This window comes from Entelurus aequoreus, linkage group LG20, assembly GCF_033978785.1.
Source record: "Entelurus aequoreus isolate RoL-2023_Sb linkage group LG20, RoL_Eaeq_v1.1, whole genome shotgun sequence".
NCBI classification, from domain to species: domain Eukaryota; kingdom Metazoa; phylum Chordata; class Actinopteri; order Syngnathiformes; family Syngnathidae; genus Entelurus; species Entelurus aequoreus.
This window is the reverse complement of record NC_084750.1, coordinates 1,803,684-1,827,419: the sequence shown is the minus strand read 5'-3', so window position 1 is coordinate 1,827,419 and position 23,736 is coordinate 1,803,684. Positions and strand designations below refer to the sequence as shown.

Sequence of the window (23,736 nt, the reverse complement as noted above, 5' to 3'; positions counted from 1 at the left end):
GAAATTAAACAATGGATGTCTGCTAACTTTTTGCAACTCAACGCTAAGAAAACGGAAATGCTGATTATCGGTCCTGTTAGACACCGACATCTATTTAATAATACCACCTTCACATTTGACAACCAAACAATTACACAAGGCGACTCGGTAAAGAATCTGGGTATTATCTTCGACCCAACTCTCTCGTTTGAGTCACACATTAAGAGTGTTACTAAAACGGCCTTCTTTCATCTCCGTAATATCGCTAAAATTCGTTCCATCTTGTCCACTAGCGACGCTGAGATCATTATTCATGCGTTCGTTACGTCTCGTCTCGATTACTGTAACGTATTATTTTCGGGTGTCCCTATGTCTAGCATTAAAAGATTACAGTTGGTACAAAATGCGGCTGCAAGACTTTTGACAAAAACAAGAAAGTTTGATCATATTACGCCTATACTGGCTCACCTGCACTGGCTTCCTGTGCACTTAAGATGCGACTTTAAGGTTTTACTACTTACGTATAAAATACTACACGGTTTAGCTCCAGCCTATCTCACCGATTGTATTGTACCATATGTCCCGACAAGAAATCTGCGTTCAAAGAACTCCGGCTTATTAGTGATTCCCAGAGCCAAAAAAAAGTCTGCGGGCTATAGAGCGTTTTCTATTCGGGCTCCAGTACTCTGGGATGCCCTCCCGGTAACAGTTAGAGATGCTACCTCAGTAGAAGCATTTAAGTCCCATCTTAAAACTCATTTGTATAATCTAGCCTTTAAATAGACCCCCCTTTTTTAGACCAGTTGATCTGCCGTTTCTTTTCCTCTCTCCTCTTCTCCCCTGTCCCTTGCGAGGGGGAGTTGCATAGGTCCGGTGGCCATGGATGAAGTGCTGGCTGTCCAGAGTCGGGACCCCGGGTGGACCACTAGCCTGTGCATCGGTTGGGGACATCTCTGCGCTGCTGACCCGTCTCCGCTCGGGATGGTTTCCTGTTGGCCCCGCTGTGGACTGGACTCCCGCTGATGTGTTGGATCCACTGTGGACTGGACTTTCACAATGTTATGTCAGACCCACTCGACATCCATTGCTTTCGGTCTCCCCTAGAGGGGGGGGGGGTTACCCACATATGCGGTCCTCTCCAAGGTTTCTCATAGTCATTCACCGACGTCCCACTGGGGTGAATTTTTCCTTGCCCGTATGTGGGCTCTGTACCGAGGATGTCGTTGTGGCTTGTGCAGCCCTTTGAGACACTTGTGATTTAGGGCTATATGAATAAACATTGATTGATTGATTCAATGCCAGATGATAAACTTCCGCGACAACTGCTGTATGGTCAACTACATCATGGCCAGAGCTGTGCAGGAGGCCAAAAGCGGAGATACAAGGACCAACTGAAGATAACACTTAAGAAGCGTGGAATACAGCACACACAGCTGGAAAGCTCTGCTTTAGAACGCCCTCTCTGGAGGAAACTCTGCCATGCAGGCCTTCACCGTTTTGAAGAGGAGACAAGCGCAGCGAGGGAAGGGAAACACACTCAATAACAATAGTATGTTTTTTGAGAAGTAGGAACAGTATTTAATGTTTCTTCTGCCAAGGAAATATTCCTCTGTCATACATTTTTTTATGACAGAGTGGTTTGTATAGTTTAAGAAATGTGGCGCTCAATGAGAATTTGTGTAATCTTTAAAAAATATTGTTTTGAGTGAGCTAAATGCTTTTGTGAGGGAATTGTTTGGAAAAAAGGAATTCTTAAGATCAAAAGGAATTTGTGTTGTGAAATATGTGGCCTTTTGTGGAAAGGTGTGATTTTGGGCGTATGGAAAATTGTTGATCCAAATGTCCTGAAAAAGTAGAAAGCTTTCATGTCGATGCTTTGAATCTGCATTTAAATGTTTTAGACTTAGACTTAGAATTAGACTAACTTTATTGATCCACAAGGGACATTTTTCCAAGTTTTTGTTGTTCCAAGTTTTCTAATTGTTCCCATTTTCAATGGGAATTTTGCTTGGGAAAATGTGGAATTATGGAGAATGTTGGAATGTGTGGATAGATCACTCGCACGAGTGAGCTGGACATGTTGATGTTCAAAACAGTTAGGAAATAAAGACGAAGTCGAGCGTCAAAAAGCAGGACGGAGTAGAACAAATGTGCTATGAGCCAAGTTGTGTAGAAATTGTGCGTGAAACTGAAAGATTAAACTGGACTTACATGCTTCACAGAAAACTGAATATTATGGGAAAATTGGGAATTTATGGAAGGTGAAAATTTCTCAGCCAGGATGCTTTGATACTGGAATTATTTTAATCCGTTGAGAAGTGTGGACGAATTCCATTCTTTTCAATGGGAATTTATTTGTCCGAAAATGAGGAACTCTGGCAAACCGGGACTCTGAAAAAATAAGTAACCTGAGTGTTTTGGAAAGCTGAATGTTTTCATGTCAATTTGAATTGGTTGAGAAATGTAAGAGATATGGAAGTTAAAATTGTCTGTTCAGTGTGCTAGTTAATGCTAAAGACAAATGCTTTACAGAAAATGTAGAATTGTAGAATACTGGAAGTATTGGGATTTTGAAATGTGGACATATATAATAAAGTCATGTTTTGGGCCGATTGGCAAAGTGTCGCTGTACTGCTACCTCACCCTCTTTGACTGGCATGCAAAGGGCGTGACCTGTAGATGTCATGTTGTGCTGATTAGTGACACTTTTCATTAATTCTTTCTTAAGAACTGGAGGGAGTAAACAGGCCTAACCTGATACAATGCGGAAAATTTGGCTTTCACTTGTGACGTTTGCCAGAAACACTTCTTCTCCTTTCAGTTTGTCTATTTGCTGGTAAAATGATTCAGCTGGTAATTATGTGTCTCGATGAAGGGCAACTTGGTTTGCTAATGAAATGCTTTTTAATGTCAACACCCTTGCTGGAGGCATTTGATTCTTAATCCTTCGAAAATCTTATTTCATTATCTTACTTTATCAAATCAAACCATTATTGAGATATTTTTACACTGGTGCACGTTTAGGGTTGCAACTAAACACGATCGCTGATTTTAGCTGTTTTAATTGATCGGTGATCCAAGGCTTAGCAACCGGATTTTACGCCAGCTGGCGTAAAGTGCTTTGCTTTTGAAGCATACCGGAAAGTAAGCACAGCCATGTTGTCCATATGGAAGTACTTCAGCCTTTTAAATGAAAATAGTCCTACAACCACTCGCAATGTCTGCAAAAGGACAAGGTAGTTTAACACCACAAATGTAATATTTTATCTGAGTTCCAATCAAAAAGACGGGTGCAAAGCGCTCAACAAGGCTGCGCTGATCTCAAAGCAACAAAACCCTGGACTATGGAGGAAAGAAAATATCCCTAAGAGGGAAAAGGCAAAGCAAAACAAAAGGTAGTCGAGTTTATTGCTTCGAAAAAGCAGACCATCTCTGTTGACGAGAATGTGGATAGGGTAGATCCATAGAATAGATCCTCGGATAGATCCATAGGGTAGATCCATAGGATATGTTCTCAAATAGATCCATGGGGTAGATCCATTGGATAAATCCTAGGATAGATCCATAGGGTAGATGCTTAGAATAGATTCATAAGATATATCCTTAGGGTAGATCCATAGGATAAATTCTAGGATTGATCCATAGGGTAGGTGCATAGTATAGATCCATGCTTCAAACAAGCAGACCATCTCTGTTGCAGAGAATGTGGGGTTTTGCAGACTTTTACGATGTATGGCTCCACGCTATGTTTGTCATCACGACACTATTTTGCTGACTCCGCCTTACTGCAGTTGTACAAGAAAATATACAACGTGGTCTTAAAGAAAACATGATGGCGAGAAGTTTTACAAGCGATATTTGGATATTTTATATCATGTGGCTACTGCGCCTCACTGCACACTGGGTTGATCCCTCAAACTACGTTTTGAAGAAGTCATATGATTATTTTCTACTTTTTAAAGACTTCATTGTGGTTTACGTAACATGTAAGGGTGGTTCTAAAGTAAAAATGTTGCATAGATTATGATTTACAGACCATCAATCAAAGTTGACTTATATAGCCATTAATCACAAATGTCTCAAAGGGCTGCACGAGCCACAACGACATCCTCGGCTCAGATCCCACCCTCTTCAAGTCGCTTTCTCACCAGGCGGTCTTATTTACATGCCTCCCCTTCGACTGTGTCTTCTCCCCGTTAGCCATGTTGTAGTTTTTAGTGCTTCCATAGCGAGTCTACTGACAGATAAAATTTAGAACTGTATGCTACTTTGTATTACAAATGGCAACAGTGTAGGATGCATGTGCATGTATGAGCCAGTCTGCCCCACAACAAGAGCATAGAGAAAAAGAAGGAACTTATTGAGCGTCGGACTACAATTGGAGACTCGTGCAAAGCACTTGGGGTAAATTTCTACCATATATGGATAATCCGTTGACGTCGCCAATTGGAAAAAAGTCACAAATTGGACAAATTTCAAACTGCTTGTTAGTAGGAGAATGAAAGTAGACAAGATTGTTTTATCTAAATGTTGAATGTTTAATATAATAAGATTGTAAAAGTATCGAATCAGGACTCGAAACTGGGCAAAATAATTGGATTGGATTGGAGGCCAAAATGCTGATTGGGACAATCCTAGTAACATTTCAGCATATTCATGGTTTCGTATGTACCTCTGTTTTTTTTCGCAACAGTAAGAGTACAAATGACACTCTATTAGCCTGGGTAAAGGAAGCCAAGTGCGAAAGCCTTCTGAGGTCAGTACATAGCCTCTCCTTCACCAAGACCCTTCACCTTGCCTCCTCGTGGCAGCACATGGTAACTGGAATCTCGCGATTTCAGACTAAAAGGTAGGGGATCGACCCGCTGCCTTACGGGTAAGTCCAGGAAGACAAGGGCTAGGGGAGCACACCCTGAGAGAAAAGCACCGTGACGGGCCACGACAGACTGAGTGTTCCGGCGGCCTCCTGCAGCTATGAAGAGGTGCTGGTTGTCCTGGGTTTCCCCCTTGCCACTAGGCTCCATCTCTTTGTGGCAAAGAGTGCGGCTGGGAACTGTGCACCCCCAGAGGCACTTAAAATGTATCAACACACTGCTTCTGACCTTGGTGGATCCAGAACAGCAATGGATTCTAAAGTACAAAGTCTGGCGGCGTCAGGATGTCTGATAACAGGGGCAGGTTAGAATGAACTCGGAGCCTATAGTTAGATCCCTGCACGTGAGCGATACAGGGCTATAATGGTCACTATCAGCTGGGATTTAAGTGGCAGCTGATTTCGGCAGACCCCTGTATGACTGAGCAGCCTTATTTAGGAGCCACACTGCTCACCCCAAAGTTGGGGAAGGCCTCGAAAAGGTGGCCTAAACATTGCCCACTCTTCACACTCTGGTTAGGATACCGCACCTACCGGGACATACAACTACTGTGGTCGAAAAACAAAAAATTAACAAGTTCCCCTGAAATTGGCTACATGGAACATCAGAACCCTTCTGGACATCAACCCTGACAGGCTGCAAAGAAGAACTGCGCTTGTTGCAGCTGAGCTCAGACGTTATGGAATTGACATCGCCGCTTTGATTGAGACCAGACTTCTGGATGAGGGATCCCTAATGAAAGAAGGCCAGGGTTATACCTTTTTCTGGAAGGGTTACCCTACAGAAGGTCCGCATCACCATAGTGTTGGTTTGGCAATAAAAAACAGCCTGCTACCCAGTTTTACTGAAACACCTACCGGCATAAGTGAAAGACTCATGTCTGTCCGTATCCCCCTGGCAAAACACAGCTTTGCAACTCTTCTCAGTGCATATGCGCCAACTCTACCATCCCAGAATGAGGCAAAGGACCGCTTCTACCAGGAACTATATGGGGCCCTACAGCGCATCCTTAGCAGTGACAAAATCCTCCTGCTTGGTGATTTTAATGCCATGGTGGGGAAAAACCACCTCATAAGGAACGGAGTGATTGGGAATCATGGTATCGAGAAGGTTAACAGCAATGGCATGAGGCTACTCAGTCTCTGTGCTGAACATGACCTGACAATCACCAACACAATCTTCCAACAGAAAAATAAACACAAGGCTTCCTGGATGCATCCACGATCCAAGCAATGGCATCTGCTGGATTAGGTTATCGTGAGACACAAGGACACCAAGGACATGCACATCACCCGTGCAATGCGAGGTGCTGACTGCTGGACTGACCACCCCATGATTATCTCCAAGTTGCGAGTGAAAGTACGCCCCCCTGTTCGTCTCCGAAAAACTGGCAAAAAGCGGTTGGACTGTGCCTGGAACAGCCTTCGATCCTTCATTGCAGAGAAGCTGCAGGAAATCGACCCCTTCCTGAGCCCCGAAGGCAGCATTGATGACAACTAGACCTGCCTTAGCTCAAAGCTCTATGAGGCCACAGCCGAGTCTATTGGCTACCGCCGTAAGAGGCATCAGGACTGGTTCGACGAAAATTCAGAATCCATTACAACCATACTGGACACCATGCACAAGGCTCATAACGCAGCCCTGAACAACCCTACATCTGTCAGGCTGAAGCAGCACTGGAGAACATCAAGGAAGGAGGTACAGTCTGTCCTACGAAAACTGAAAAATGACTGGTGGACTGACAAGGTTCAAGAAATCAAACATTTTGCAGTGAAGAATGACATGCACAACTTCTACAATGCTGTGAAAACTATCCATGGCCCCAGGAACTCCTCTCTCTCACCTGTGAAGTCAGCTGTTGGCTCAACCCTCATAAAGGACCAGCAACAAGTTGTGGACAGATGGGCGGAACACTTCCAAACACTTTTAAAACAACCTGCCACCGCTGATCTGGCAGTGCTGGACGACCTGCCCAGCTATCCAACTATTGTAGAACTGGATCTTCCGCCAACCTTCTCTAATGTCTGGGCTGCAGTTAGGTCACTGAAGAACAACAAGACCCTTGGCCCGGATGGCATCCCTGCAGATATCCTTAAAAAGGGAGGCTATCTCTGTATCAGAGCAATTTTCCACTACATTGCTGATATATGTAAGCGCGGAGCAGTCCCCCAACAATGTTGTAACCATATATAAAGGGAAGGGTGAGAAGTCTGTCTGTGGCAATAGTAGAGGAATATCCCTCCTGTCTGCTGCCGGCAAGGTTCTTGCCAAAGTGATGCTGTCAAGATTCATACAGAGCATAACAGAACACCTATTGCCTGAGTCTCAATGTAGCTTCAGGAAGAACCGCAGCACTGTGGACATGATTTTCACAACACGCCAGCTACAAGAGAAGTGTAGGGAGCAACATCAAGATCTATACATGGCGTTTGTGGACCTATCAAAAGCCTTTGATATGGTCCACAGAGACTTGCTCTGGGCGGTCCTTCTCAGGGTTGATTGCCCGCAGAAGTTTTTAAACATCCTGCAAAGTTTCCACAAGGAGATGATGGCTCAGGTAACAAGAGGAGGACAGGAGTCTAGGCATTTCAAGGTATGCACAGGTAAGGCTGTGTACTTGCAGCTGTGCTATTCAACATCTTCCTCATGAGTGTCACTTGGCTACTGCACAAACAAGTTGAGGGAAGCAGTGGTGTGCTTGTGGATTACAGGTTGGATGGAAGCTTATTTAACATCAGAAGGTTGCAGGTGGCTACCAAGGTCAAAACTGTGAACATTGTGGAATTACAGCATGCTGATGATTGTGCCTTCGTGGCACATACATCAGAGGCTCTGCAGGCGACGCTAACAGCTGCTGTGAAGGCCTGTAATAGACTGGGTCTCAGTGTGAACACTGTAAAGACAGAAGTACTCTGCCAGTGGAATTCCCCTCCGCCAACTCGACCACCATCACCTGTCTTTAACGTCGATGACAAGCCCCTAGCAGTAGTCCCAGACTTCAAATATCTTGGGAGCATCCTCTCCAAAAACTGCAGCATGGACAATGATGTTCAAAACCGAATAAGGTCTGACTCAGCCTCCTTTGGTAGACTGCGCAAGAGGGTGTATGTGAACAAAGCCCTCAGCATACATACCACTGCGGCAGTCTACCTAGCCATCTGTGTCTCCACACTACTATACGGCTGTGAAGCTTGGACCCTGTATCACCGCCACATCCAACAGCTGGAGAACTTTCACATCAAGTGTCTCCAGCGGATCTTTGGGCTAACATGGCGTGATCGTGTGCCACACATGGAATTCTTGATTAGAACTGGTACCAAGAGCATGGAGGCCACCTTTCTCCAGTACCAACTGCGATGGGCCGGCAACACCATCAAAATGCCAGATGATAGACTTCCGCGACAACTGCTGTATGGTCAACTACATCATGGCCAGAGCTGTGCAGAGGCCAAAAGCGGAGATACAAGGACCAACTGAAGATAACACTTAAGAAGTGTAGAATACAGCACACACAGCTGGAAAGCTCTGCCTCAGAACACTCTTTCTGGAGGAAACTCTGCCATGCAGGCCTTCACCGTTTTGAAGAGGAGAGAAGCGCAGCGAGGGAAGGGAAACGCCAGAGGAGGAAGATGGGCCCTGCAGCCAAGACCACGATGAACACTAACTTCACATGCCCCCATTGCAATAGACCATGTGGCTCTCGTATTGGACTTTTCAGTCACTTCAAAACTCACCAATAGAAGAAGTAGAAGTCATCATCAGATTTGATGGACTACCATAAGCAAGTAAGCAAGTACATATTAATGTAATGGATATATAATAAATATAATTGGATATTAAGAGTATGTGAAAGTTCGATACATTTTGTTCACTTCTGTGACGACCTCCTTAACATTTTGTATTCATCAGAATTATCAAGCAGTTGTGCTGGGCGGTCCTGCGGCGGCCGACTTGGGTGGGGCGGGCCCCGCCGTGCTCTCCTGGGGAGATGTTGGGCTCGTGCGGGCCCGGTTGCTGGTGAGGTGGGTGGGGCGGTCTTCCTGTGGGTAGTCTCTGGGCGCACTGCCCAGTCTTTCTGCCCGCATGGGGTGTGGTCTCTCGCTAGCTTGAGGGATGGCTGTCCCCTATTTCTCCCATGCCTTGTCCTCTGCTGGGCGCGTCTGTCTACGGCCTGCTGCTGGCCTGCGGGGCGTCATGGTGGGCTCTGGGGGGTCCTGTCTCTGGCTGGCCTGACTGCGTGGGGCAGGTGGTCCCTTGTTCACCTGCTGTTTTGGCTTGGGCTCTCTGGGTGGCAAATGTATTGTACATACAAATACACATATTTACTCACATACACACAGTTATTCATACATACTGTATATACATACATAAGTACATTCATTGATAGTTTCATACGCGCACACATACAGTATGTACTTACCCACATACACAGGTTCCTACGCTCCCACAAACAAAACAAATACAGTACATACATCCACACGCACATTCACTTTACAAACATACATATACACATACTGTACATATACAAGCACATATGCATACATACAGTCGTGCATATAATCACGTTTCATCAAACATATATTAACGCTGTTAACCTAGGGGAAACTGGGTAAAACACGGCACACTGACAAAGCTTAAGCTATTGTTACTATAACAATCTACACGGTTATTAGTGTTCACTTCTCGTTCTTCCCCTCCATCTATCTGATTTATTTTGTATTTAAAGTTATCCTTACATCTATGTATTATTGCATTTGAAACAATTTTATTGTTGATATTGGAGGTAGTTATTATCATTATTATTCCTTATCAATGGTGCGATTTCTATTGGTATTTGTATTGCTCCAATTGTAGTGCAATAATGTTCATTGTCATTTCTGTGTTATTAATATTTACTACACTAACTGCTTCTCTGCTGTCACTTTTTGTATCATATTTGTACATATCGTTTTTGCTGATGTTGTTCTGTTGTTGTTGTCGTCTCTTTGTCTTATCCTCCTATTGTCCCCACAATTTCCCCCACTGTCCTCTTTTTCTTCTTTCTATCCCCTCCTGCTCCGGCTGCGCCAAACATTAATATAAATCCCTTTAATAAAGTCAAATACAAATAAATCAACAAGAGAAATATCCCACACTTCTCTTTTGTAAAGTAAATCTGTATAGCAAATTTGGGCATCTACATCAACAATATGATTTGCCTGAGTGGCTGGACAGTACCATAACTTTGGAGGTAGATCTATCGTATCACCGTTGCAATGTGTAGGTTCATTTTTTGTGTGTGTAAGACCACAGCTATCAATTATAGTCTGGAGCGCCACGCACAGAGGTGGGGGTATTCATATGGATATTAAAATCGTCCATTGTAATTATATTATCTGCGTGCATCACTAGATCAGCAACACACTCTGAAAATTTGCTGACAAAAAACGAATAGGGCCCAGAGGGGCGATAGATAGCCAGATGGAGAGGTAGCGGTGTGACAGACCTCATATGATTTATATTTATTACTTAGGTTAGAGCTAAGGTTAAAGTTTTCATGAGATATTAGTGCAACCCCTCCACCCCTTTTAAGGGGATGGACAATATGTGCACTCGTATAGTTAGGAGGAGATGCCTCTTTAAGCAGGAAAAATTAATGTGGTTTTAGCCAAGTTTCACTGAGACCAATGATGTTAAGATTGCTGTCTGTAATGACCCCATTAATTTATAATGTTTTGGGAGACAATGATCTGATGTTTAAAAAGCCCATATTACTGTTTTGAGGCGTTTTTGTTTATGGTATCCGTAGTACTGATATTAATAACGTTACGTTTTTATTTTGTGTAGTACGTCTTAAATAATTTCGATCACATCTAGGAATTGATATGGTGGGAATCTTGGGATTATTTGCTTGGTGCTGCGATAGATTAACGCTTCATGATTTGCCACCTCAGTAGAATGCATGTCCACCTCTGGCACAGTCACTAAAGAAAAAACATTATGTGAGTCATGTACAAACCCTGTTTCCATATGAGTTGGGAAATTGTGTTAGATGTAAATATAAACTGAATACAATGATTTGCAAATCCTTTTCAACCCATATTCAATTGAATGCACTACAAAGACAAGATATTTGATGTTCAAACTCATAAACTTTATTTTTTTTTTTTTGCAAATAATAATTAACTTAGAATTTCATGGCTGCAACACGTGCCAAAGTAGTTGGGAAAGGGCATGTTCACCACTGTGTTACATCACCTTTTCTTTTAACGACACTCAATAAACGATTGGGAACTGAGGAAACTAATTGTTGAAGCTTTGAAAGTGGAATTCTTTCCCATTCTTGTTTTATGTAGAGCTTCAGTCGTTCAACAGTCCGCTGTCGTATTTTACGCTTCATAATGCGCCACACATTTTCGATGGGAGACAGGTCTGGACTGCTGGCGGGCCAGGAAAGTACCCGCACTCTTTTTTTACGAAACCACGCTGTTGTAACACGTGCTGAATGTGGCTTGGCATTGTCCTGCTAAAGACGGAGCTTAGATGGCAGCATATGTTGTTCCAAAACCTGTATGTACCTTTCAGCATTAATGGTACCTTCACAGTTGTGTATGTTACCCATGCTTTGGGCACTAATGCACCCCCATACCATCACAGAGGCTGGCTTTTGAACATTGCGTCGATAACAGTCTGGATGGTTCGCTTCCCCTTTGGTCCGGATGACACGATGTCGAATATTTCCAAAAACAATTTCAAATGTGGACTCGTCAGACCACAGAACACTTTTCCACTTTGCATGAGTCCATCTTAGATGATCTCGGGCCCAGAGAAGCCAGCGGCGTTTCTGGATGTTGTTGATAAATGGCTTTCGTTTTGCATAGTAGAGCTTTAACTTACACTTACAGATGTAGCGATGAACTGTATTTAGTGACAGTGGTTCTCTGAAGTGTTCCTGAGCCCATGTGGTGATATCCTTTAGAGATTGATGTCGGTTTTTGATACAGTGCCGTCTGAGTGATCGAAGGTCACGGTCATTCAATGTTGGTTTCCGGCCATGCCGCTTACGTGGAGTGATTTCTCCAGATTCTCTGAACCTTTTGATGATATTATGGACCGTAGATGTTGAAATCCCTAAATTTCTTGCAATTGCACTTTGAGAAATGTTGTTCTTAAACTGTTTGACTATTTGCTCACGCAGTTGTGGACAAAGGGGTGTACCTCGCCCCATCCTTTCTTGTGAAAGACTGAGCATTTTTTGGGAAGCTGTTTTTATACCCAATTAGCCTGCACACCTGTGGGATGTTCCAAATAAGTGTTTGATGAGCATTCCTCAACTTTATCAGTATTTATTGCCACCTTTCCCAACTTCTTAGTCACGTGTTGCTGGCATCAAATTCTAAAGTTAATGATTATTTGCAAAAATGTTTATCAGTTTGAACATCAAATATGTTGTCTTTGTATCATATTCAACTGAATATGGGTTGACAATGATTTGCAAGTCATTGTATTCCGTTTATATTTACATCTAACACAATTTCCCAACTCATATGGAAAAGGGGTTTGTATTATTCTATGAGAAATGCTATGTGTGCAGGAATTTTCCAGCCTGGCGCTGGTTAGTTTGAGCTTAATTGACTCCTCACCCGGGCTGACGGGCACTGTAATTGCCTGTGTAGTGTAGTCAGTCAACTGTGAGTCAAATTGAAGTCTATATTTCTGGAAAGAGTGATGGCGTCTTCCCGGTTAGGGTGAAGGCCGTCCCTTCTCAGCAAGCCCAGTTTGCCCCAGAAAGAGGGCCAATTATCAATAAACATTAAACCCTGTTCTCTGCAAAAACTAGACAGCCACTTGTTAAGCGAGACTAATCTGCCATACCTCTCATCATTGCATCTCGCAGGCAGGGGGCCCGAGACAAGTACTCGATGTCGAGACATCTTTCTAGTGAGATTACAAGTCCTGGCTGTGTCCCTCTTTGTAATTTCTGACTGTCTCATCCGGGTGTTTACATATTCTCCATTTCTCGTGTAAATTCTTCCTCCCACAGTGGAAAAACATGTAGGCCAAGTATACAGGCGACTGGAACGGTATGTTTGGATGACAAAGAAAAACAGGAACTGTTTGCTTGTTTTTATTTCATTGAGTTTGAACCTTTCCAAAAACACTTGAAAATAGTTTATTATGCATTTGTGTAAGTACAAGTAATGTGACCGAATGTACAGTGTACCCACACCCACAATTCCTTTTAAAAGAGTTTTCAGTGTTTGGACAACAATGTTCCAATAGAGGAGCTGCATATGTTTGTCATGTCTCACATCAGGACGCCATGAGGGACAGAAAAGCCTTTCTTCTTAGGAAATCAGGTAGCGTCGGTTTTTACCGCTCGCTCACTCCTTTGCTAGGCGCACGTCTCTGACATTGGGTTGTTTTCCAGCAGCGTCACATGCACACAATATATCATGTTTGTGTTGTAATGTCTTGATAGATAGACGGGAACTTCACCCAAGCGTGGACCTGCGTCTATACAGTTTGTCGAAAGCGTGTCAAACCCGTCTCGCGCACCTGTCCATGAGGCACTATGGAGGACAGGATCTACTGTGAGACCGCAAAGGTGCCAATAAAACAGCCAAGATAGATCGTTTTTAGTTAATGGCAGTCTACATGCTGAAGCTTCTTCTGTTGGAACCAAATCTTTTGATTGGACCTCTGTAGGACACTTGGTTAAAGTCCATCTTGCTATGACTTCTCTCCAAAGCAGTTTTAATGTCAGCCTCCTTGGGCAATGAGAAGGACGAGGAAGGACTGACACTCTCCTGACTGCTGGATGTTTTCTTTGACACTGGACTTCCAGACACAGAAATGGAACCTGTACTTTTGATGTTATACTGGTACAGCTTTTCCCTGAAAGCGCTACTGGTATTTTGATCTTTCCTGAAGAGCATTATGTAACACTTAGGGAGGAAATGACAGCCTAAGATGCCATAGTTGGACATGAGGATAACCACCATTTCCACAGCTGGAAGATACATTCCAGATGTTGTGACATAAATGGGAACAAAGAGCAGCCATGAAATGAGGTACAGCAGCATACTGAAGGTGATGAATTTGGCCTCGTTGTAGCCCTGTGGTAATTTACGGCCGATGAATGCGCAAATGAAGCAAACAAACGCCAAAAGAGCGATATACCCCAGCATCACCCCAAAAGCCAAATATGACCCTTCATAACAGTCTTCCAACATTGTTTTGGGTTGCAAGGTCACATGACTGACAGGGCTTTTGAGGACCAGCCAGCAGGTGCAAATAACTGCCTGTAAAGCTACGCACCCGACGATAATTAAGAAGGACTGGTAGACCTTCTGCAGAGCGCCCTGAATTTTTGTATTCAACTGAAATGCCAGAAGAATCTTCAGGGATTTGACCAGGATGCAAGACACGCACAACGTAAAGCTGATGCCGAAGAGCACTTGTCGCACTTTACACTGGAGGTGGCTGGGTTTGCCCACAAACAGCACAGCACTGATGAAACTGACACTCAGAGACAAGAGAATGACTATGCTCAGCAGTCCTCCGGCGGCCTTCACCACGGGTGTGTCTCGCTGATGTAGAAATAGAACTGACACCATCAGAACCAGCAGGATGCCTAGGGCGCAGAAGGCCAGGAGAACCACGGCAAAGCGGTCGTGCCACGAAAAGTAGACCTTCTTTTTGGGCAAGCAGCGGTCACTGCCCCTTGGAGACCACTCAAATTTTTTATCACAGCTCAGACACTGGTCCATATCTGGGAGAAGGAAAAGGGAAAATCATCAGTACAGAATAACTTTGTGTAATTGATTTAAGATGTATTGATATATTGTACATTGTATTTGTATAAGCTCTCACTCTACCCCAAACCATGCTATTGGCTGCCTCTCCAAAAGTTCTTATTTTTCTCCGACAATACTGAATGGTACTAAACGCAGGCAGGCACAACTTCGGGAGCCAAAACATCTACAGTCGGGACTGTGTACTGCTGAATTTACTGTTCAGGCATGGGCCCTACACATATATTACCTAGAAAATTAAGTGTTAGCATCCTGTAATTCCCATCCATCCATTTTCTACTGCTTGACCCTTCCAGGGTCGCGGGGGTTGCTGGAGCCTATCACAGCTGCACTCCGGCGGAAGGCGGGGTACACCCTGGACAAGTCGCCACCTCATCGCAGGGCCAACACAGATAGACAGACAACATTCACACTCACATTCACACACCAGGGACAATTTAGTGTTGCCAATCAACCTATGCCCAGGTGCATGTCTTTGGAGATGGGAGGAAGCCGGAGGGCCCGGAGGGAACCCACGTAGTCACGGGGAGAACATGCAAACTCCTTACAGAAAGACCCCAACCCCAGGGATTGAACCCAGGACCTTCTTATTATGAGGCACACGCACTAACCTCTGTTCCACCGTGCTGCCCCTGTAATTCCTGTAATCCTTTTTTTTTTTTAAAGTAGTAACGCTTCCCTTTTTTTGACCTCCCATTTTAAACACTACACAAAAACAAACAGAATCTCAAAAAGTCACCAGCTAAAATAAGCAGCTAAAGATATCCATTTGTTGAACAGGCTACTTAATGGTTGATGGAGGATGTTCCTTGTTCCTGGTAGATGGTTGCTGCTATCGCCGTACCAGAATGAACTGTCCTATTCACGTCCTAATAACTCAAACCACAAATTATGAAAACATAATTTCTTAATCCGCACCTTGACTTGGCACTGCACCAAATGTAGAAAACAATCATCCAAAGAATGTTTGTTTGTCATCCCTTCATCAGTGTAGGTGTGATGACATGAGTTGCCAGAAGAACGTGTTAGTTGCTCAGTAATGTATGCAGCGTTTGTGCGCATGTGCATGTGTGATTGTGTTGTGTCAAGGTCAGTTGCTTGCCTGTGTCGTTGGAGTAGTAAAACTCAGTACAGTTCACGCATTCATAACAACACGTGTGTTGACCTTCGGCTGTTTTTTTGAACTCCCCAGGGACGCAGCTGTTGCTACATTTGGAGACGATTAGCTGTGGAAAGGAGAAACGTTAGTGAGTATTTATTTCAGATGCGATGCAAAAATTATTCGACCACCATTGTATTTGTTGTTCTAGCAAAGCTATCATGACCATATACAGCAATGGCCCCCATTGTTTTTGATCCCTGATGTAATAATGTAAAATGAATAAAGGGTTAAAAACAGTTTATATGTATTGCTCCAATTACTACAGTATTATCACACCAAAATAAATTCACCTTAATGCAAAATTGGCGGGAGGTCTGCACTTAGTTCCTTGCAACTAATTTCGCTAACCACGCGCAATGATTCTTTCACAATAAGATACCCAAATGACAAAAATAAAATGGATATCTGTCCAAACTAGACATTCATCTAAACTAAAGATGAATATGAGACAATAGATCAACATTTCAGCTTTTATTTCCAGGTATTTACATCTGGATCTGATACACAACTTAAAAGATAGCATTATTTGTAATGGAACACAACGTTTTCAGGTGAGCAAAAGTATTGGAACATATAAACTTAAAATAGATTAAAGTGAATAAGACTTAATATTTCGTTGCAAATCCTTTGCTTTCAATAACTGCATTAAGCCTGTGAGCCGTTGACATCATCAAACTTTTGCATTCTTCTTTTGTGATGCTTTTCCAGGCTTTCACCGCAGCCTCTTTCAGTTGTTGTTTGTTTTGGGGGGTTACTCCCTTCCGTCTCCTCTTCAGCAGGTAAAATGCACGCTCTTTTGGGTTTAAGTCTGGAGACTGACTTGGCCAGTCTAAAACCTTCCACTTCTTGTCCCGATGAACTCCTTTGTTGTTTTGGTCGTTATCTTGCTGCATGATGAAGGATCTCCCAATAAGTTTGGTTGCATCTTTCTTTAAATTAGCAGACAAAATGTTTCTGTAGACTGCTGAGTTCATTTAGCTGCTGCCATCATGTGTTACATCATCAATGAAGATGACGTCCCAGAAGAAGCCATGCAATCCCAAACCATGACATTATGTTTCACAGATGAGCTTGTATGTTTGGGATCATGAGCAGATCCTTTCTTTCTCCAAACGTTCGCCTTTCCATCACTTTGAAATAAGTTAAATATTGTCTCATCAGTCCCATAAAACTTTTTCCAGAATTTTTTAGGCTGTACTTTGTACCTTTTGGCAAATTCCACCCTGGCCTTCCTGTTCTTCTTGCTAATGAGTGGTTTGCATCTTCTGGTGTAGCCTCTGTACTTCTGTTCATGAAGTATTCTGCCAACATTAGATTGTGATACCTTCACTCCTGCCCTCTGGAGGTCGTTGCTGATGTCACTAACAGTTGTTCTTTATAGCTCTCACAATGTTTCTGACATCAACTCCTGATGTTTCCTTGGTCTACCTGTGCCACGTCTGTTGCTTAGTACACCAGTGGCTTCTTTCTTCTTCAGGACATTCCAAATGGTTGTACTGGCTATGGCCAATGTTTGTGCAATGGCTCTGATTGATTGTCCATCTTCTCTCAGATTCACAATTGCTTCTTTTTTACCCATAGACAGCTCTCTGGTTTTCATGTTGGTTCCACCTCTAAATGCAGTCTGCACAGGCAAAACCTATCCTACCCAATCTGAAACTGAGCTCAGACCTTCAGTGCTATTTATTGTTTGAATAATCAATGTAATTTGGAGACACCTGGGCAACTAAACACACCTGTCAGTCACATGTTCCAATACTTTTGCTCTCCTGAAAAATGGGTAGGTTCGAACAAAAGGTGCTATCTTCTAAGTTGTGTATCAGATCCAGATGTAAATACCTGGAAATGAAAGCTGAAATGTTGATCTCTTGTCCCATATTCATCTTTTGATGTCAAATATATATATATATATATATATATATATATATATATATATATATATATATATATATATATATATATATATATATATATATATATATATATATATATATATATATATATATATATATATATATATATATATATATATACATACAGATTTACATATATGTATACACATATATACAGATTTACATATGATACAGATTTGTATATGTATTCACATACGCATACATACTCATATATATTATCCTAAATATATATATATATATATATATATATATATATATATATATATATATATATATATATATATATATATATGTATATATAGCAAAAAGAAAATCCCCCTATGTTTGATTACTTTTACTCTTTATTTTAATCTTCTAAAATTGTTGTTAGAGTGCAATAAGAAACATATGTTTAATGTACTGTAAGATTATCTGTTAAAATGAAGCTAATAATGACATTTCTTTGTGGTCCCCTTTATTTTGTATCGAAATACATGTTGGTACCTGTACCAAAATATTGGTATCCGGACAACCCAATGTGGCCCCTGTGTCAAAAAGTTTGTGGACCCTTGACTTAAAGGCCTACTGAAATGAATTGTTTTTATTTAAACAGGGATAGCAGATCTATTCTATGTGTCATACCTGATAATTTCGCGATATTGCCATATTTTTGCTGAAAGGATTTAGTATAAAACAACGACGATAAAGATCGCAACTTTTGGTATCTGACAAAAAAAAGCCTTGCCCCTACCGGAAGGAGCGTGACGTAGTCAGCTGAACATTTCCGCAAAGTTCCCTATTGTTTACAGTGATGGCGGCCAGAAGTGAGAGCGATTCGGACCGAGAAAGCGACAATTTCCCCATTAATTTGAGCGAGGATGAAAGATTCGTGAATGAGAAACGTTAAGAGTGCAGTTCAAGACATATCTTTTTTCGCTCTGACCGTAACTTAGGTACAAGCTGGCTCATTGGATTCCACACTCTCTCCTTTTTCTAATGTGGATCACGGATTTGTATTTCAAACCACCTCGGATACTATATCCTCTTGAAAATGAGAGTCGAGAACGCGATATGGACATTCACAGTGACTTTTATCTCCACGACAATACATCGGTGAAACACTTTAGCTACGAGCTAACGTGATAGCATCGTGCTTTAACTGCATATAGAAACAAAAGAAATAAACCCCTGACTGGAAGGATAGATAGAAAATCAACAATACTATTAAACCGTGGACATGTAAATACACGGTTAATGCTTTCCAGGCTGGCGAAGGTTAACAATGCTGTGCTAACGACGCCAAGAAGCTAACTTAGCAACCGGACCTCACAGAGCTATGCTAAAAACATTAGCTCTCCACCTACGCCAGCCAGCCTTCATCTGCTCAACACCCGTGCTCACCTGTGTTCCAGCGATCGACGGTGCGACGAAGGACTTCACCCGATCACAGATGCGGTTGGCGGCCCGGAGACGTAGGAAGTCAAGGTGAGGTCACCGGCTAGCGCGTCTGCTCTCCAAGAAAGTCCTCCGGTTGTGTTGCTGTAGTCCGCTGCTAATACACCGATCCCACCTACAACTTTCTTCTTTGCAGCCTTCATTGTTCATTAAACAAATTGCAAAAGATTCACCAACACAGATGTCCAGAATACTGTGGCATTATGAAATGAAAACAGAGCTTTTTGTATAGGATTTTACGGGGTACCAATACTTCCGTTTAACTGACTACGTCACGCGCATACGTCATCATACCGAGACGTTTCAGCCGGATATTTCCCGGAAAATTTAAAATTGCACTATTGGCATGTGTTGCAATGTTAAGATTTCATCATTGATATATAAACTATCAGACTGCGTGGTCGGTAGTAGTGGGTTTCAGTAGGCCTTTAAAGCATGTAGTAATGCTGAACAAGTGAAGTAATAGGAGAAGTGGTAGGAAGTAGTAGAGGACCATACTATTTATGAAAAAACCCAAAAGTGACATATTCATCCTTTTGTCAGTTGCCAAGCTACTTCCTGGTTCATTGAGGAGAATGAGCAGACGTGGAGTTGTTTGTACTATGCACCACGCCCGTTAAATGTAGAAATAAATGTTCTCTGTTGCGTAACCTTGCTAACTGCATTTGTCATACCATTTAATGTCTTACTGTCAAATGGCTGTTGTGAAATAGGTAATTAGAACAACAAAGCAAGCGGTGACTTTTTGCATTCTATTCTGCAATTGCTTTTTGTTGATCCATCCATCCATTTTCTATTGCGTGTCCCTTTCGGGGAACTTTCATATAATAATAATAATAATAATAATCAATGATTTGTGGGCACAAATCTGTGCTGAATCAAAGCAAGATGTTGGCCCACCTTCAAATCCTCAAAACGTTTGGTGTTGTTGCTGTCGGTTAGGAAGAAGTTGTTGTCGTGTGGGATGTATGTAGCCACAATTTCATTTGCGTGCTCTTTGCCCCCGAGAGAGCGCGACATGGAGATATCGTAACCCTCTCTGATGTCCCCCCGTTCGTCAAACGCATACATCTTCCCCTGATGTTCAAATGGCTGTCCCCGAAGAGCTTCCAGTACCTGCAGAGACAAACAAATAGCAATCATACAGGAATAAAGCTCAAATATACCATTTATCATGAACATAAATGTCTACGGGCCTCATCTACTAAAGGTTTGCGTCTACTAAAACCTTGAGCAAACTTGATAGCGCACACAATGATGGTCTACTAAGCTCGTATGCTGAGGACTGCATGTCTTAAATAAGAGAAATTAGCAGCGCATTTCATTTAGCGCTTTTGTTGTCATGAATGTGATAATCAGTCACAATGCAGAGAATAATGTGAGGAGGAGATAAACATGTAATCATTTAGCTGTTGAACTGTTTGCAGTGATAGACGATCGGCAGAGAATATTTTGTACGTGTTTGTCCGAGATTAGACATATTGTCTTTTCAGCAATATCATTTCATAATTGCTGCTTGACTTAAAGTAGCAGTGGAAAAACAAGTTGACTTTATATACTTTTTTGTGTTTCATTGTATCCATTAAACCATATACAATTGTATTTACAGTCTACAAAGTATGTTAAATTACCGTCTAAACATCACAACATGCCACAAATTCAGTCGGCCATTTTTAATATTCCGCTCCGAATATCTTCGGCAATTTTTTGTAGATTCTACATCACTGTAGTAACATTTCTGCACTCTGACCATATTATTAGATCAGTCTTACTGGAAATACTCAAAAATGTGAAAGAGATGTGCTGTTTATCATTCACAATCCTTATGTAAGACATGAACACATATGCTTGACTTTTTTATGCATTCTAAGTCGTAAGTAAATAGCTAACAATTGAGTCAACAGATGGAGGGTCCTCTGTTGCGTTCATCAAAATATCTATCGGTATCTGTTAATTTTACTGTTCATAACTGTTTTTGCTTACGTTAAATTACTATGAAAAAACTGATATATTGTTAACCTGTTTACAAAAAATATATATAATTTACGGTAAAACACCAACAGCTGTGGTTGACAGGAATTCACTCTAAAACATATTGGGGCCAATTTTAGTGTTGCCAATCAGCCTATCCCCAAGTGCATGTCTTTAGAGGTGGCAGGAAGCCAGAGTACTCAGAGAGAACCCATGCAGTCACAGGGAGAACATGCAAACTTCACACAGAATGACACCAAGCCCGGGAATCGAACCCAGAACATTCTCACTGTGAGGAACTATGGCGTTTTAGTGCTGCACTTACACCAATATTAGTATCTGCAAAATGCCTGTGTTTCCGAGACATGTGAGCGGTACATAAGGATTTTAACTTGGACGTATTTGTACAACCTTTCACTGGACAATTTACAACATGGGTTTCCGCAACATATTCCTTCAAATGAGCCTTAAATGCTCCCTATCAGGTAAATAAACCAGTCCCAACACACTTGGTTCATTTCCATGCAGTTTGCAATGAAGCACATAGACTTAACCCCTCAATGTCTGAAACCACTTGCCACAAAAATACAAGACATGTTTTTAGCCAATAGTTAACTAGGCTAATGCTTTAACAGAAACCCCTAAAACAATTAAAATATGCTGTAAATTTAAATGTACAATCTGCAAAATCTTGTATTTGGACAGAATAATACCGTACATTTGAAAGTATTTGTATACTTATGACATTACAGTACTTGCAAATGCATTGTACATTTTTTTGTTATGTTCACAGTAAAGTTTCTACGTATTATAGCCGTAGTCATTTAGGTCATATACTGTTTCTTGCTTTGCAGGAATCCACTGCATTTACAAACTGCTTTTGATTTTACGCTGTTTTACTGTTGCTATTTAACTGTTGCTATTTAACTATTGCTTGCCGTAGTTTTTACGGTCATTTTTTACAGTGCACATTAATGTCAGTCTTGATACATCTCAACTCTCCCGTGAAAAAGGGCGTATGCCAGGTTTTTGTGTGTGTCCGTGAGCTCAATACATAAGGCCCCTGGTCTCTACCGTGTATTTGCCCAGTGGTCAATTTGGTTGCGCACTCAGCAGACCAAAAAGCCTAGCGACAGGCTCGTATCATGTGTCTGCTCTATGTATGATCGGCATCTGTGCAAATTTGGTAGTTTTTACTGAAGAAAATGTTAAACTATCCGGTGGTCATACAGAAAATACATTTATAACCCAGTTGAATGGCCAAATATAAATTTTGTTTTTATGTTACTATTCGTTTTTCATCATGACTATCTCTGCCTCACTTACCTCCCTTGACCACACTCTTCCAGAGCAATCTACACATCTGTCCAAACATCTATTATTATTATTATTATTATTATTATTATTATTATTAAGCATTTTGTACATAAATAGGCTTGGCAGGCTGACGGAAATGTTTTTATTTCTGTAACCAGGAAATATCAGCCAACAAAAACAAATAAATGCCTTTGCAGTTTCCCTGTGGGGAGGATTATGTTTATTTTGGTAGTGATACTAAGGTGTTATGTAATTATGTTTCCAATTATCACGCACACACAGGTGCTGTCAGATGATGACACCTCAAACCCCCAAATTTCCACTGAATACCAAACGGCAGTAGGAGGGCGCCGCCATCTGCCGCCAGGCAATCGTTCTGTTGTCGTGCAGTGGATTAGCGCAGACTTTTACGAGATCTCGTGAATCCGCGCATTATCACGTGATAAGGGAAGTAATAATAAAGCGAACCACAAAACGTTTATTCTGTCCTACCAGAGGAGCAGAAGCAAATAAACTCGGTCCTGTCTCCATAAACCACTTTATTTTTTGCAGCAAGCAACAACCCGACAGTAACATCATCCCTGGCGAGCGTATCACACAACCAGTCCTCTGCTTCCCCGGTCTCTCTATCAGCTGATATTTGACACAGGCCCCCATAATCCCCATTTAGCTGCCCGGCATATGCCTGTACATGATTCTTTCATTTTGGACCTCCAGAATCAGCATTTCCTCATCCATGTGTTTTAACAAAATGAAATTAAGTCTTAAAACCTTTGACAAGTTGACTTCATGTCCGTCGCCGCCCATTTGGACATTTCAAAGTGTAAAATACAGTTCGCCTTGAAGACGGAGTAAACCAAATACTTTATTTTGTTTTTGTGCATGACTTCCTGTCCAACTTTAGCAAATTTTAGATAATTCGAACGGATTTGTTGCGCTGTCCGGCAAAAACAGAAACTGCATGTATTTAGCGCTGGAATGGGCGGCAAATCGACACAATGATTTGAATAAACACATAAAGAGTCCGTTCGCGTGTGCCGGTCCGCAACCGTGCCGCATTCAGTAGAAATTCGGGTACGAGCCCAGGACTGCCGGAGTCCAAAGAGAGGTGATGTTCACAGGGCACCCCTTCATGCACACAAACCTCGTCCTTCAAATCAATATTCATACTTTATATTTTAGTTGTGATTTCTCTCATACTTATTTTAAGTTACCATACCAAGAAACAAATGTTTCCTCATTAACAATAGTGCTTCCTGACAATATGTTGTCTTCCAACATTTTTGCCT

At 42.0% G+C, this 23,736-nt stretch overlaps 1 protein-coding gene and 1 long non-coding RNA gene across 3 annotated transcripts in view; one reads left to right on the top strand and one right to left on the bottom strand.

Moving 5' to 3' along the window:
- Positions 1–23,736, top strand: part of LOC133635830 (uncharacterized) — a 159,028-nt gene that overhangs the window by 118,393 nt on the left and 16,899 nt on the right. The window contains exon 2 of the long non-coding RNA XR_009822126.1: positions 15,843–15,897. This is a non-coding gene — a long non-coding RNA (uncharacterized LOC133635830). The remainder of the gene's footprint in view (positions 1–15,842; positions 15,898–23,736) is intronic.
- The window catches only part of LOC133635826 (G-protein coupled receptor family C group 6 member A-like), a 29,617-nt gene continuing 19,340 nt past the window's right edge, over positions 13,460–23,736 (bottom strand). For both annotated transcript variants that reach the window (XM_062029158.1, XM_062029157.1), the window contains 3 exons: positions 20,060–20,275; positions 15,753–15,876; positions 13,460–14,607 (listed from right to left, as the gene is read on the bottom strand). In XM_062029158.1, the coding sequence (XP_061885142.1) occupies positions 13,487–14,607; positions 15,753–15,876; positions 20,060–20,275 (1,461 nt within the window). In that variant the 3' untranslated portion in view covers positions 13,460–13,486. The remainder of the gene's footprint in view (positions 14,608–15,752; positions 15,877–20,059; positions 20,276–23,736) is intronic.